Raw genomic sequence first — 17,231 nt, forward strand, 5'->3', positions numbered from 1 at the left:
GCAGCAATTTCTTCCTAACTGTACAGGTTACTTCTTTTCCTGTTGCCAACCTTTCTCCAGCAGATAGCTCTCCCATGCCCTGGAGTCTATACCTACATCTAACACAGAAGTGAGCCAATAAGATTTTAATAACTAATAAAGAAAAACTGAATTTGAAATGAACTGAAGAAATCAAACTCCTTACTTGAGATTTTTTTTATAAGAATAACTTTCAGATGTTTTACTTCCTGTATGCACACAGACTTTGTTCTCTGCCTTAACTGACTTTGCCACGTCACTCTCATTCTAAGACATGGCTCTGGTTGCAGAGGGCAGCTCATTCACATCTTACCACCTCACCGACACATTGGCAACTAGCAGTGCTTCAAAGTAACTACATTTGCCATAATATCTTTTGTAAGTTCTTCCAGAAATATTTTACTTCCTTTCCATATATGCCAAACATGAAAATCAAATTACATTCAAAGGAATTGCCATATTAAGATGTAGCAATGAAGGGCAGAAGCCTTATGATTAAGATTATAGCAAAAGTTTAATTATTAAGTGTGAATAGTAAGTACCTCGTGACACGTGTCTTTATATAACATCCTTGCAATGTCCGCTTGCTCACTGTCTGCTGTAATTGAAGATAAACAACCTATCATCAATACTCTAGAAGTCACCACCATTGAGTCAAGTTACTCCACTGTCATTCAGTTTAACAAATGGTGACACAGTCATCTCAAAACACACATTTTATACAATGTTTAGGTGGCACAGACAACTTGCATTTTGCATTTAACGCAGTACTGGAGAGGGATTTCTCATCATTGAGAATGAGATCTTACTAGGAAAGCATCAGAATTCTGAAGTGCCTGGGAAACTCTCTTAGCTAAGATAAAGCACGTGGGTGGGAAGACTGCGTTTCACTGAGAGGATGGAGCTCAGCGGTAGAGTGCTTAACTGACATGCACAAGTCCCTGGGCTAGATCCTCAGCACTAGAAAAAAAAATGGTCAAAAGAATGCTTTCCCCATGCAGGGCACACTGGTCATCACCTCTGTGAGCCACACCAGGAAGCAGACATCAGTTTAAATTCCAACATCATTATTCATGTATCGATTACAAGGAACTGACAGGTATTCTCAACATGGAATTTAATATTTTCAAACTATACACAAAGACAAAAAGGATGGAACCTCCATAGAAGATCACTGTGTTGTGAAGAAGCAGCTGAGCGTCAGCCTTGAACTCCTCGTAACTCCGGTACTTCCCCTCATTCACCTTCTGTAGGGGTAAAAAACAGGACTTGAGAAGGGGACACAGCAGAATCTGCCCAGATGATATCTGAACTCCTGCTACCTGCACCAGAAATGACAGGGCCACATGTCGCACAGTGGCCAGCGTGTCAACTTCCCACAGTGGACTACACAGCCGCCACGCCCCATCTGCAGCTGTGGTAGTTTACACAGCCACCATGCCCCATCTGCAGCTGTGGTGGCAGCTGCTGTTGAGCTTTGCCAATAGGGAATTTGATTAGAACAAAGCAGGGCCACATATGCCTGCCATCTTCCTAACAGCTGCATGAAGACAGACGAGGAGCCATTAGCCTACACAACAGTCACCAAACGTCTTAAGATGTGATTCTGAGCCGGATGGACCAGGCATTGGCTTGCAGTGAAGTCTCAGGAGTTCCTCTATAGACCAAGGCAATGCATGGCTTCCTCTACATCAGTGAGAAACAGAAAAGGACCTCCTTCAATGTACTCTTTGTAGCCTGGCCTTTCGTAGCCAAGGAGAATTTGGAGGGTTATTTCCCCCTTATAGAAAGGAGCCCAGACTTTTTCAAGTACTTTATATAGAGCTAAGCTACCTGGAGATAGCAAGAATTTCTGAATCCCAGTGATTCTGGCATAAAAACGGCTTGGAAAGCCAGGTCTTCTAAGGAATGTTCACATACCACGTTCCTTCCTTGCTTGACTCCTGAAGCTTCCTTTTTGTATAGCAGTACTATACAACTGCCCTTTCTTCAATGAAAATTCCCACTTCTCCTATGTCATTACCTACACAGCCTGCATAAAATTCCAGGAGCTATGGCACTGGCCAGCTTTGCTGCTTCTCTTCCCTTCCTGCACTCCTCCCTCTAATGGGCTAGTGTACAACAGCACTGGACCTGTTCAGGAGCCTGCCCAGCTAAGTACCTAGCCATTGTGCCCACAAAGCACCTCCTGGTGAGTTCTGCTCTAAACCATGATTAAGGTTTTGGATTTTAAACTGGGTCACAAACTGGTAAGATCATAGAAATCTTGTCTTTCTGCTAATTTTCCTTATAGTACTCCTGCTCATATTATACAAGGCCAAGGCATTAACTCAGATAGCAGCCCACTTCACAGGGAGCCTAACAGGATCCAGAAACCTTCATGGGAGGGGTGATGGCAGTGGGGTGTAGTGAATTTTGGCAGGAAGGGGCCATAGGAGTCCAAATACAGGGTGGAGAGTAGGGCTTTGTCTTTAGATCCGTAAGCTCTATAATGGAGCACAAAGGTAAAAGCACAAAAAACAAAAGTAAATTCTGGGATATATTGGCAGCACAAATTAGACTTGATGGTTTAAAAGAGGATATAAAGTTGGGTGGATGAGAAAAGGGGTTGGATCTGGGAACAGTTCGAGGAGAAGGTAAATATGGTCAAAAGTAACTGTTTGCAAGTTTCAAAGATCTATGAATTACTTCTAGTTTCAACCTCAATTTTATGGTTTCCCAAGACAGTAAATCCATTCTACACCCCCAGTTTTACCTGAAACTCCCAAGTACACTGCTAAAGTAGAAATTAGTAGTTTAGAAATTAATACTTTACATACGAAATGTCAACCTTCCCTGGCTAGAATGTGCTCCCTGTAATCAGCAAATATCAGAGGCTATAAGTGGCTGAAAGCCATGACTTTCAAACTTTGCATTATGGTATGACATTTATAGGTAGGACTGTGTCAATCAGCAGGAATGGTGGCACAGATGCATGGTATACCAGGCTGCCACAGCCACCGCCATCATGCATGCTGCTACTTACCCTCTCACCTGGTAGTTATAGACACAGGGAAGTGGAAGTAAAGGAGCCAAGTTACCTCTTGTATGGTAGGGACGTCCACAGCTGAATGGACCAGCCTCCGGTACATCGGGTGCTTACTGTCCTTCCCTTTTTTATTGAGGTCTATAGCCTAAAAGGTTTTAGATATATAAAGTGACATGTAAAACACCAATTCCTAAAAGTCAAAATATTTTATAATCTTAGGCATTCTTTATAATCAATGGAGAATGTGTACAGTTAATGTAATGTGGCATTCTTCAAGGTTTGACAGAAGAGCTATTTAAGAAATGCCATTTGCACAATAACTAATGCAAATGTTCATTTTGATAAATTAATATTTAAAATATGTTTTAATTGAATACAGCCAATAAAATGCTTATGTCAAACACAAATACAAAGAAAAGGCAAAGTTCAGCCCAACACAAAAACATTTGTTGTAGATAATGAATAAAGCAGCAACCAAATTGTCTCAGGAGGCTGAGGCAAGAGAATCATGCATTCAAGTCTAGTGTGGGCTACATAGAGAAATCTTATCTTGGAAATCAAACCAGACCATAGACAAATATGTCAGCACAAGTTGCCATGGTTCCCACTGCCACAGTACAAACAGCCAGAGCATACACTCACCCTCTCCTTCATGCGGGAGACGATGAACCTCAAGTAAGTGCCCATCTCCTGCTTGTTAGAATGCTTCTTCTTAATGCTCTGGGGGAAAAAGAAGAGGCCAGACGAGCCTGTCACTTACATGTCCATATGTAAAAGGACTACAGCATGCAAATAATGTGTTAGACTACTTCCATCACTTGAAGTCTGTGGTAGTTACATGAGTAGTATTTCCCTCAAAAAGATGGGAATTGAAAAATATGCTGTACTTGACATACTGCTTATGAAATGAAAAATTTCCCTTTTCTTAGTATTTTAACTTCAAAGCATTTTTTTTTCGAGACAGGGTTTCTCTGTGTAGCCTTGGCTGTCCTGGAACTCCCTCAGTAGACCAGGCTGGCCTCGAACTCAGAAATCCACCTGCCTCTGCCTCCCAAGTGCTGGGATTAAAGGCATGTGCCACCACCGCCCGGCTCAAAGCATTTTCTAATGAAAAGAAATAATATATGTAACAAAGAATCTCTAAGTTTACCAAAGATCAGCAGTTAAAGTCTTTTAGGAACAGTGTAAATTGACACTACCAAACAGATAGTTTCAATATATCATATTTTGTTAAAACTAATATGTTGATGAACTATGCTTAGAGGCTACACTAACATATCTGTTTTTCATGCTATAAGTATGATTAGCTCATACACCAAACTAGTAGAAATATAAATTTTTACTAATTAGATTATTTTATTTATCTCTCAAGAAAACTGGATTTCAGATTTCCTGTCATTTTTAGATGTGTGTCAGAATTAAGGCACACAGCAGGCACTGTTACATCACACTGCTGCAGGATGAATGTGCCTGGCCAGTTTAATGAATGTCACAACCTTTCAGCCACTAGATTACGATTTTTCACTGCTAATATCATTTCTACCAGAAAGCTATACACTCAGGTATTTACATACACAAAGTAATTTTAATATACTAAACATGGAGAGGAAAAGAAATATTTCCAGGTTCACTACATATGCATATAAAAATATCTAATAACATTTGACTATTTTACTACCAAGGAACAATCTCAGGTATTTCTTTTATTTTTTGAAATAGGGTCTCATTATATAAGCAAGGTTGGCCTGAAACTTGCAATGTAGCCAGCCTGGCATTGAACTCACCTGGCTGAGTGCTGGTATTACAGACACAGATCATACTTTGCTCAGATATTTGCCACCTAGGACCTAGCTTTCCCTCCATTTACATCTCCCACCTGGACTCTCTGTCAAAGTGAAGCACACTCCATGTGTCCCCCCCCCCCCAGCCCTATAGCTTATGCCATTGTGCAGCACAGATGGTAAGCGGTTAGACATGGTGTGAAATGAGGGAGATGTGCTTTTTGTCAGCATTCAGAAAAACAAGTCTACAACCCATAAAAATGCACATGGAGACACATGCTCCTAAGCAAGCCGCCCTGTCAGGTCTACTCTACCACACTGTGGACACATTAATGCTGCTAACCTCCAAGAGTCTTGAAATGCTATTGGTTGGGTTATGGTTTGTAGGTAGGTAACTCATTTCAATGAAACACATAACCAACCCTCTTGAAGTACTAAAGTATACTCACTAAATCCTGAAGCTAGCTTTGCACAAATCGAACATGGCAGGAGCAGCTATCTTTTCTGAAGCATCCTTTGAGTTACTCAAACTTGTTCTAAACATAATCCTATGGAATATTTTACTCTGGTGACTTAAATCTAATTTCTTTTGATGCCAGTACCATACAAAATAAAGCAACAGTGTCTTTTCTATGTGCAAAAATCAGATGCAACTGGAATATCACTATGGTTAAAACATCTTCACGAGATTCTTCTGTCTTTAAACACTCTGCAGTAGCAAGGAAACCCTACTAAGGTTGAGGGAACTCCTTTCCTCTCTTGCCACATCATCACCTCCTTAAGGAGTCTGTGTTCAGCTCTTTCTGGCTTTATCTGTGTGGTCAGGGTTACTTATGAGCATAGCCGTACACAGCAGTGCTACTTGGGAAAAGAGTCTGAGTCTGGAACTTTAATTTCACTGGAATACACAGTCGGACAGAGAATGCCAACTCATTCTTCCTCTGCTGAAATCTGTCTGCAGCGAGTGGCTGCAGTTACAAGTGAAGATGTAATAAGGCTGAGAAGTCACTATTCCAGAACAGAGTGACAGGAAAGGCCAAACAGATAGGGCTCACTTTCTTAGCTACATCCAGTGCAAACTGACCAGACACCTTCTGACATAATCTTCATGTCAGGAAACTCTTACCTTGCCTGACAAGTTTTCCTCAGCCTTAGACTTTACATTTTAGTCTATCACAGCCGAGAAGCCTTTAAATACAATGTCAGTGTCCATTTACATAAAGTCCTAGGACAAGCAAACTCTCCCGTGACAGAAGGGAAGGGACAGTGCCAGCTGTGCTGGAACATGCCCTGTGTGGTACTTGGATGCCACAGGGGGAGCTGTGTATGCTCTTCTAACCTACATCTCTCCTTAAAGGAAAACTTCAGTGTCTATAAGTCACTCACAGGGTTCTGATCAGGCTAGCTGAAGGAAGAGACTAGGTGTTTATAATCTACATACTGTCCTCAATGTGACCCACACCCAAAAAACAAAACAAAACAAAACAAAATCCAAAATCATAGTACACACTGAGGCAGGACTTGAAATTCTACCTGCTGCTGCACTTCTGCTAAAGTAGTGAGCCTTCAAAAACAACTTTTGAAGGTCACATCACAATCCACCTGAGTGTCTTTTCCATCCTTGCCCAACTTTGCTCTGCTATTCATTGTGTGCATCAAATAAATACACTGTGGAGAGCGGCTCTGATTTAAGCATTTGTGGGCTCATTTTAGCTACTACAGTAACAACTTCAGTGTCCTTGGTCATATGGGTTTGACCCAAAAGAATTCCACTGGGAGACCAGTTTGTGGAGTACATACTTTTTACAGGAAACCCAATTCCTCTTTTCTGCCAACAGAAAAGAAATCCTCTAGACACTGAAGCTGCTCTCAATCATATACAGTGACTGATGGTAGTGACCACAGAGCTGTGTCTGAACTCACAGAGTGATTGAATTTGTCTCCCAAAGTGTGTGGGGAGTGCTGCTCAACAGAAGCAGAACCTCTCCCAGGGATGTATGGGAACAAAATGCAGGCTTCTAGAGGCTTTTTATACCTGAGGGTCTTGTAGGTTTTCTCCCGATTACCAGGGATATCTCAGGTTTAGTATTTTATAAAAGAAACCGACAGAAGGCATGTGTGCTAATGCACACCTTTAATCTCAGCACTTGGGAGGCAGAGCATGAAATCTTTGTGAGTTCAAGGAAAGCCTAGTCTACACAGAGAGTTCCAGGAGGGCAGCCAAGAATATATGGAAATACCTTGTTATCAAAAACCCAAAAGGAAAAAAAACTCCACAGAACAAGACTGCTGAGAGAGAGACCTTTGGAAACAAAGACGGGTGTCTGCTGGGCCACTGACACAGGGGTATAGGTGGAGGGCCATTAGGACACCCAGACATCTTAATAGAGGAAAAGCTACTCCAAACCATGGAGGATCAGCTTTTAAAGCAAGCATGACTGTCAGAATCACAAACAGCTACACGGACACACACACACCATCCTTTCTCTAACTCCTTTACTACCTTTGAAGATTATGCTTGCTCTCCACTGGCAGGCCTTAAACTTCTTCAATCAAAGTGAATAAAAGTTCATTGGCATGGTTCTCCCTGGTCAAGAGGCCAGTCCTGCAGAATTGCCAAATACAGCACTAACACACAGAGAGAGGTCAGAGGATGACTGGAGGGAGTTAGTGTTCTCCTCCTACCATGTTACATCCTGGGGATGGATCTTAGGTTCCCAAGCTAGGCAGCAGAGGACCTTTACCCACTGAGCCCTCTTGCTCACTCTCCTTTTCTGTTTTGTGCCAATGTACTCTTCGCTAGTTGTTCTGTTTTTAAGAAGAAAGGCATGCAGTGAGACCTCTGCCTGCAGAGCTCCAAATCCCTCCAACCCAACACCATCTACACTGTGAACAAGGAGAAATTACGTATTTTCTATTCACTAATACTACAAACACTAAACAAGTTTTGCTTAAGATCATACCCAGCCACTACAGGAAAAGCATAAGCGTTATCTTCTCATAACAATAAACTTCATGCAGACTCAATGATTTTATTTATTAAGAGCACTTGTCCTTGCAGAAGACCTGGGTTTGATTCCAAGGACCCATAATGATGGCTCGCAACCATCTTCATCTCCAGTTCCAGGGACTCTGGACCAGAGGCCAGGCATACATGTAGTGCACAGACATACATGCAGGCAAAACACCAAACATATTACATAAAAATAAATCTAAAGAAAAACTATAATAAAGTTCAGTTAACTTGCTGCCCAGCCTCCAAAAGAGAAGTCACAAGATCTAATACACTATTGCCCCAAACCTGCCACCCCGTGCTTGCCGCTTGGTTCCAAGCCTGCTTACCCTAACTCTGCTACATTTACCATGGAAATGCAATGTATAACCCATGCGACTTCTTTCCTTACCAGAGTGGGTCTAGGTAGCTTCAATAGTGATTAAATAACTATACTCAGGAGTTCACACTTTCTGTCTTAGACTCAATTTGAACAGCTTCTCCCCTTTTCAGAGTTCTTATTTCTTTTCTGTCTGCCTGAGCCCATAAGGAGCAGCAAAACCATCTATGACAGTATATGATTCAGGCAGCATTAAAATAATTTTCTATTTCTCTTTAAATTTATGAGATACAGGTATCTTTAATTTGATCAGTGGTCATTATTTTCGGTATTACTCACCATTTAAAAAATAACAGCTTCTACTTCTATTTCCTTAAAAGCCAAATATCCATTCTAGGTTTGTTAATATGGACCTTGAAAGCAAAGGTATTTACTTTTGGGGTAAAAATATAAATAAGTTGCTCACATTCATAAAAGTGAACTGACCAAACAACAAGAGTAGCCATTTCAAAGCAGATACATGAACGGGGAATTGCATCTAAATAGCTTTCATGTCTCATTTGGTCCTACTTCATTGGGAGCAATGTACCTGTGTCCCCAAAGCACAAAGCAGGTACATAAGTAGTCCCAGCTCTTCTTCCATGAGACAACTTTCAAGTACCTCAACCCTGCAGTTAGTGGGCTTGCTTCCACATAGGTCCTCTGAGCAGTCACTCGGCCCCTGCTGCTCTGCCACATAGACACTCTATGGTTAGCTTTAGTAGTAGACAAGTTCTGGTCCTTTGATTTTCACCTGCCTAATGGGCACATTGCAACCCACGTTTGACAGAAAAGGCAGCAGGGGCTTGACAGAGGACTTAAAAGTTAACTTTAAAAGGCCGGTGTCTGAGAAGGAGCTCTGGAGCTGGTGTTACAAGCAGTTATAATCTGCCTGTTGTGGAGTACTGGGAATTGAACCTGGGTCCTCAGAACAGTATCCACTCTGAAGCACTGAGCCATCTCCCCAGCCCATCCACATGTGTACTTCTAAAGGTTTTTTCTTTGTTTTGGCAGGATCTATCCCTTGGCATGTGTTCAGAAGAAGCTGTGGCAGCACAGAGACTTGGGCTAGAGGCCTCAGTGGACTCTTCAGAGTTAAGGCAAAGGGCTAGGGAACCACAAGCTGCAAACTCAAGGAACTTTGTAGCTCAGACCCAAGGCATTATATAATGATGATGATGATGATGATGATGATGATGATGATGATGATGATGATGATGATGATGATGATGATCTTTTCTTTTCTTTTCTTTTCTTTTTTTTTTGGATTTTCGAGACAGGGTTTCTCTATGTAGCCCTGGCTGTCCTGGAACTCACTCTGTAGACCAGGCTGGCCTCGAACTCAGAAATCTGCCTGCCTCTGCCTCCCAAGTGCTGGGATTAAAGGCGTGCACCACCACCGCCCGGCTCTACTTTTGTTTTCTTATATCTCTTATGTTTTTATATTTTACTACTGGGCTACATTAATTTACCATGCAATTAATACAAACATTTTTTTTCACAGAGAAAAATGCCACATAGATATTTAAGAAGGGATGAGTACTTTCCAGCTTTTTAAAGGACCTATGGGAACAATCTTATGTTTCATGCTTTAAGAGGATCCTTTTCATTCAAAAGTAGTATGCAATGTATGTGATGTGCATGTCCAGTGACTAATATCTGGTTGTGATGTCTGGTATAGTGTGTGGTTTGTGTGTATGTGGGGGAGATGTGTGGATTTGTGTGTGTAAAATATCTAGTGTAGCGTATGTGATGTCTAAAATGTCTGGTGTATTGTGATATGTGTATTTGTTTTATCTGGTATGTAGTATGTGTACACAGTGTGTGGTATATGTGATATGTGTGTGGTGCGCGCACACACACACACACTATATGGGATGTAAAGTGATGTGGTTTAGTCAGATGAGGTGATGAACAGTCAAGTGGTATTTTTGTTATTCCTTGTGGGCAAATCTGCAAACAGTATTCTATCCGAGGCCCAGAAGCAGACGGGAACAAGGAGCTCACCCAGACCTGCTGACTACTGCCTGCGTCATAGTCACTGACTATAGAATCACATAACAACTCAGAGTCCTAACTGCTGCCAATGTACACTAGAGTACACAGGGTAAAATGTGTTTATGAATTTAACCTGTGACACTACAGGAATCTACAACTCCTAGTAAAAAAAAAAAAAACCAAAATGAACCTATAGAGGAGAATGAATATATTAAAAGGAAGGAGAAGAAGATGGGCCCCACTCTGAAACCCTATCTCTGTTAGACATTTTCCCTGCTTTATGATACTACTCCTCTCTTAGTCTTCTGATGTTTCACGAGGGACCAACAGTAAGTGTCACTTGCTCAGATAGTAAGGTGACTCCTCGCCCAGACAGCTCGCTACAGAATCTGTACACTAGGAGAATGTCTATGTCTACTTTTAGACTTTCTTTCTTCCTCCCTCCCTCCCTCCCTTCATTTCTTACTTCCTTAGACAGTGTTTCTCTGTGTTGCCCTGGCTGTCATGGACCTCATTCGATAGACCAGGGTAGTGTTGAACTCATAGATCTATCTGCCTTTGCCTCCTGAATGTTGAGATTAAAGGTGTGTGCCACCACTACCTGGGCCTCCTTTAGAATTCATAAAGTGATAGAGGGATTTGATGAGTAGGCAAAAGCCAGACTACTCTGGCAAGAATGACATTTTCACATTAGAAGATGCTTCTCTTAGGGCTGTACAAGGTTCCATGAATGTTTAAGAACAACACTGTCTGCTCTGGCAGTCACATCACATCCGGCTGGAGGATCATACTGGACAGCACGAGACCCCTTCCACCACTGCAGATTAACAGGGAGCATTATGCCAAAAGGCAATATGGTGCCACCCTAGCAAGTAGTTTGGAGTTTTTGATGACAGACCACCATGCCTGTATATCAAACAATGCTCAAAAGTTCCTTATCTGTATATTCTATATTCTTTCAAAACATTAAGAGGAAAAGGTAAACTGAAAATTGATTCTGATTGGAACCATGGTTCCTGATTTTATTCTGATCCCAAATTTCCTTAGTCCAAAAATAATGTTTACAGGTTTCATTCAAACAGTCCTGTGATTTTTTTTTCTCGAGAAGCTACCAGGCTAATAAGAATGCACTACACAAACATACATGCACAAGCCTACCACTATGGCATCAAAGAGGAAAATAACTTTGTAATTTGGAAACAATAATGAAAATGAAGAGAAGTGAAAAGGAGACAGCTGACAGAAACCAAATGGCTGATTAAAAACTGTGCAATGCCAAGTGTGATTCCCACAGCAGTGTGAGTGCATCTGTGAGGAGCTGTCCATGTGGGGTGACAGTGGCACACAAAGACACACAGGTAAGACCCGGTCGGATGAGGGGCCTATGCTTTCTCTCCTGCAAACTCTACACAGAGGATGTTTGGAGACAAGGTGACCGTATCCAGTAATGCACATAATTCACACACAGAATATACACAGCACAAAAAGTCTGAAGAACATCACCTACAAAAAAGGAATTCTGTGGGTTTGCTTTTCTTACTTCTATGTTACCTGAATACTTTACTGCAAAGTTTTTAAAAACGATTGTAAAACTTTTTCTAAATAATTTCACAGGAACAAGAGTATAAGACTAGATGTTGAGGATATTTTTCTCAAAGTTAGACAGATATTCATGAGCTACTTTTTAAAAATAACTGGCTGTGCCTGCAAGGTAACATTGTTTCGAAAGCAGGCATTGTAAAGGAACACTCTGTGAGATGTAGGATTCCTAAGGTTAATAAGTATGAGAACTGGTAAAATTACTTTGACTGAGAATGGAGCACACTGTCTTCTCAACCTCAGACCTGAGACACAGGTGATTGGTCTGGTAGCATAACTGACAGCTGGGACACAGCCTACTCCTAGTGATGTCACCCACCTGTGACCTAAGGTACAACAAAGTCTGTAATCTTTACCAATTATCAGAGACATGGCTGCTTTAAACTTACAGCTTTGTAGGAATGATTGGCTTCTGTTCTATTTTTGCCTGACTGGAAATAAGGTTCTTCTCTACAGAATTCCTTGTTTGTATGTGTAATTATCCAACCTTCCCCATTTGGGGAATTAGAGGGAAAGAGATTGGAAAGTTGATTCTGATTGGAACCAGAGTTTTAGGGTTTTTGTCTGTGAATGCAAAACTCGCTGAGTCCAAGAATAGTTCGATCTGGACATACATTTGTTAAATTTTAAACATGATTTTTATAGAAATTTTGGTTTTGTTTTAAAAACTACATTAACCAAAAATTTCACCTGATACACATTTCAATTGCCATTGCAATTTTAAGGTTATTGTTCATTTTCATACTAGAAAAATAATCATCACCAATTATCTTTTTTTTTCTTGAACAAAAACTTATCAAAACAGCAGAACTTAGAAATGATGGTTTCTTTGGAGGCTTCAGAGATAAAGGTGAAATTCCCCAAATTCAGTCTCAAGCATGGGCTTCCTGATGGGGACAGTTCACAGACTATGCTATAAACACATAATTTACAAGCTTTTATGACTTACAGTATCATTTGCATAAATACAGTTATATCCTCATATCATAAAAGCTTCTAAACAAGGAAAAACAAAAGCCATGCATTTCTCAGTCAGTTAACAATGAAGTTAAAAAACAAACAAGCAAACAACTAATCAGAACCCAGCAGAGCAACTGTGGACAAAAAACTGAAACAGAACTTCATACATACTATTTTCTTCAAAGTATGATTCCATCTCTGTCTCATATAAATAATGCAAAACCCCCATTGTGCTCAAGCTGCCCCAAAACTCAGTGCCTTTACCGAAACCCCTTGCTATGGCAAGAAGAACTGAATATGAAGTGTAGGAACCTGAAGGTGTGGGCAGGTGGCCCCTCCCCTGATGTTCTTAACTACTTTAGTATGTTCAGTCTGTTCTCCTTGGGGTTATGCACAGGGTGACTCCAGGCTGTCACACAGGCTAGGGAAGCTGCTGAGGAAACTCCTGCTGAGCTATATATAAAAGTCCTCTTTTAGCTTTTGTGTGCTTGCTGGCTTGCTTGTTTTTGCTGACAGGGCCTCACTGGTTTCCCTAGGATGGCCCTGAACTTACTCTGTAGGCCCAGCAGTCCTGAGCAGCTGGGTTACAGGCCTGTACCACCAGGCCCAGCTCTTCCTTGTGAGAGGTCAAGGGTTATTTCCTAAAAGATAAGAGATATGTATTTGCTTTTAAGAAGCATGATCAAAATCCATGAACACAGAACTCAAGTGACTCAACCCTGCTTAGAATGGTGGCTGAGGCCACGTCTGCACTACTTTCCTGGGGACAGCGTGTGCATTAAATATCTGTCTGGAAGAAATCTCCAACCTCAGCCTTGACACTGATACAGCCAGATTTATTTGTTGATTCTTTCTCACATTTCCTAATAATTCACCTTGAAACAAAGGGTTTTGGGGTTTTTGTTTTTTGCTTTTAATGCTATCCTAACTGTCTTCTGTCTACTTTTTAAGCTAAGTGGGCTCAAGTAATCAAGACCTCAGTAACGGAGGAAACCCCATGTGAAAGGGCTGAGGTGACCAACGACTTGGTTACTATGGAGGACTAAGATGAGTGTGGACAGTCACTGATCATGTCCAGATGAAATCTTTGACTGACATTAAAAAATAAAAGAAAATAGTAAAAATAAAATTTTTAAGCAAGTAAATAAACATTCCAATGACTGAAGTATTATTTAAGGCATACTAAGAATCTGACCTTACAGGCAACCAATGCTGTGGTTCCAGCTATACAGCTGAGCAACACAAATTATAAAACAAATTATAAAGCAATCGAACAAGTCTGTACTATCGCCATCAGTGAGTGCCCTGGGAGTGTAGAACTTAGCACACGTTGCTTATGTACAGACACACTACAGTCTCACAGCATGCATATTCTTCAGTGAGGAAATTATTGTGCTAAATATGTATTTTGCCAACCGCACAATACATTTTACTTTAATTAAAATTCTTAGCGTGCAACTGTCCCATCCCTTCACCCGCCACAGAAAATATAAGCACAAAAAACCAAAACAAAACAAAAAAAAACCAACAAACCATCCTGAGGACAGAAAGAAAAAGCGCCTTCCACCTCTAAGATGGGAAGTTGATAAAGAGCACTCCAACACTGTGCCTCTTGCTGAGATGTGCTCAGTGGCATCAACTCTGCCAGGCATTACAAAGTCATTATTGAACAGACTTTGATGTGGCAAACAGTTCATGTTCTGAAAGGCTAGCCTTTAAAGCAATCACATGATCTAGAAATAGGTGTAAAATATGTGAAGAGAAGATATTTCTATATGATTAAAATTCTCGAAATATGCACCCTGAAACATGGGGCGTACCTGTGATGCCCATTTATGAATATTGTGTTCATTTGTCAGTCATTTCAGCAAGGAACCCCCACCCTCCAGGGTTCATCATTCACCTGGCAAGACCAACTGGGTCACCTTGGAGACACTAATATTCATTAATTTCAACCCTCTGACCAGCACATGAAAGCTCATAGGTACTCACCCTGCAAACTGGGCACTGCCAGTGACTACTGCTGTCTCTAAGCCTGAACTCATCAGACAAACACTTGGAATGATACACACGAAAACACAGGTCACATATCAACACCTCTCCAGGCAAATGGCATTCAAAACAATACCAGTCATGAGTTTCTGTTTCCCAGTCCTACAAAAAATACAAAATAATTTTGTATGACATTTTGTCAATATCTTCAATAACTAAGAACAAAATTGAAACTAAAGTCCATCACAAGTTAGGCATTATAAACATTTTTAAGACATTTTATGTGTTAAAACAAGAGAGAAAATACCTAGAAATTTACTTTAAATTTTGATTCTCTCCTATGTAGTATCAATACTCAAAAATACCTTACGGTGATCTGATAGCAAACAACTCCGAAGTAAATTATGTCCAGAGTCAATCCCAGGTCTAATATTATCTTTCATTTAAAACTAAAATCTAAGGAATAATATCTATTATAAGCTGAGTGCCTCACATCAACCAGGGGCTTTATATTTCCAACAAACAAACCTGTGTTTTGTCCTGCTTTTTACAGATTACAAAATAAGTGTTGACGTGCTATGGGGATAGGTGCAGTCACTATGTCACCAGTGCTGGTGCTCACTATGCTTTTTATCTCAGCCACTGTATTCAATACTTAACTGAAAATAACAACTATCAAAATGCACATGTCCTGACAGGTCACCAAATATTCTGGATCTGTTAGATTTAGAAAAATAAACTGAAAATGTGAAACTAAAGGTTTAGTCACACCATCTAAAAGAGACTGATTACCATATAAGCCAAGAGGAAGAAGGCTGATTCTTGGTGCATCTGGTCCTAGCAAGCAGGGAAGCCGCACTAGCAGTCCCCAGCACTTCTGAGTTGTGAGGTCTCTGGACAGCCAGGACAGGCTAGTATGGAACACAAAGACTGTTCGATTTGCTCCTAGAGGAGAATTCATTCTTTATAAATGTTGTTCTTCCCTTTTCCTAAAAATCACACTTCAGAGTAAAGGTTACTCTGACTTCTTTTGTCTGTGTAAAATGAAACCCAAATGAACAAAGGGAAAAACAGAGGCTACCACCACCAAAGCTACTTCCAGTGGGAATCCTGACATTCCACAGTTGAGTTCAGCTACCAATTATTTGTATGTATATCTGTACTCTTTCCAAGGATGAGTGGCTTCATCATTTTCTCAGATAATTATATTATTCCAGCAAATGGAGTTCAAAGTAGCAATCAATACACATTGACTACTTCAGCCACATGTGAATGCCACCAGCCACTCACTAAGAGCACAGAGTCAGTTATGTTCAAAATGTATGTCTTCCAACCCACACCCAGAGTCATGACCAGAGCAGAGTAGTAGTCTATTTTCTAGGAATGTAAACTTTCTGCCTTTATATTTCATTAAGAAATGGATGGTCTTCACTGACCAGAACAATAAAGAAAAAGAGGATCATTTTTCGGTTCCTCACTGAAGCTGTATATCCCTTGCAAACTCTAATCTTACAAAGACTCAGAAAAAAAATTTACACTGCCATGTCTGACTCAGGGATACCACAAAGACATGTATGTAGTACTTAGCTCAATCAAAATTAGTCACTGATATATCTATTTCAGATAGACATCTCATACATACATTGTATAGTACCTATCTCATTTTCATATTTTAAAAATTGTAATATATTAAATATATATAAGTATAATAAAAATAGGTTTTAAAAGTCTATTCTATTTTTTAATTAAATAATTTATTTAAACCTTAAAACAAAGTATTTAATTCTTATAGTTGTTTGAAAATATCTTTAAGAGATTAATGGTTATATTGACTAAATAATAAAAACTGTCAACCTTCATGATTTAATGTTTTTACTTTAATTCATCTTCCTACGTTGGGTCAAGCGGTAGATGCTGGGATGTTAAAAGGGAAGAAGAACACAGTTCTAGCTTTTCCATTTCACTACCTCCCTCTTCTCACCCCACACTTTTTACCTACTTCTTAAACAGATACTGAAATGGATCTGACAATGTTGGGTTGCCTAACTTTTAACTCTATACTTTTAAAGATAATTGCAGGGATACAATCATATGTTAACAATGAAGCAAAGTGCAGAACTTTTAAATTTAATTCTATTTTTTATTTTTCTTGTTTTTTTGTTTTTAAAGACAGGGTCTCACTAACAGGACTATAACTCACTGCTATAGTTAGGCTGGCCTGGAACCATAGAGTTGAGTCTCTAGTGCTAGGATTACAGGCATGTATTTCCATGCCTGGCTTGGGTATGCTTTTAAGATGGATATTACTAACTTCATCATATACCCACCCATATGATGACAAGGCTTCTTGTTATTTTAATCATGGCAAAAGGTATTCATAATACACAAAACATACAAACATCAAGCACAAAAGTAATTGGACTCCAAATCCATTAATATTTTCTGAGGTAAAAATGAGCCATGTGGACCATAGGCCAAGCTGCC

The 17,231-nt window shown here is 40.2% G+C and overlaps 1 protein-coding gene across 18 annotated transcripts in view; it reads right to left on the reverse strand.

Annotated features, from left to right (window-relative positions):
• The window catches only part of Zmynd11 (zinc finger MYND-type containing 11), an 81,464-nt gene that overhangs the window by 9,925 nt on the left and 54,308 nt on the right, over positions 1–17,231 (reverse strand). For 11 of the 18 annotated variants that reach the window (XM_031359380.1, XM_031359383.1, XM_031359385.1 and 8 more), the window contains 5 exons: positions 14,748–14,909; positions 3,689–3,766; positions 3,099–3,191; positions 1,178–1,265; positions 561–616 (listed from right to left, as the gene is read on the reverse strand). In XM_031359380.1, the coding sequence (XP_031215240.1) occupies positions 561–616; positions 1,178–1,265; positions 3,099–3,191; positions 3,689–3,766; positions 14,748–14,909 (477 nt within the window). The remainder of the gene's footprint in view (positions 1–560; positions 617–1,177; positions 1,266–3,098; positions 3,192–3,688; positions 3,767–14,747; positions 14,910–17,231) is intronic. The other 7 variants (XM_031359382.1, XM_031359388.1, XM_031359389.1 and 4 more) reach the window with 3 other exon arrangements.

This window comes from Mastomys coucha, unplaced genomic scaffold (genome assembly GCF_008632895.1).
Source record: "Mastomys coucha isolate ucsf_1 unplaced genomic scaffold, UCSF_Mcou_1 pScaffold7, whole genome shotgun sequence".
Lineage (NCBI taxonomy): Eukaryota > Metazoa > Chordata > Mammalia > Rodentia > Muridae > Mastomys > Mastomys coucha.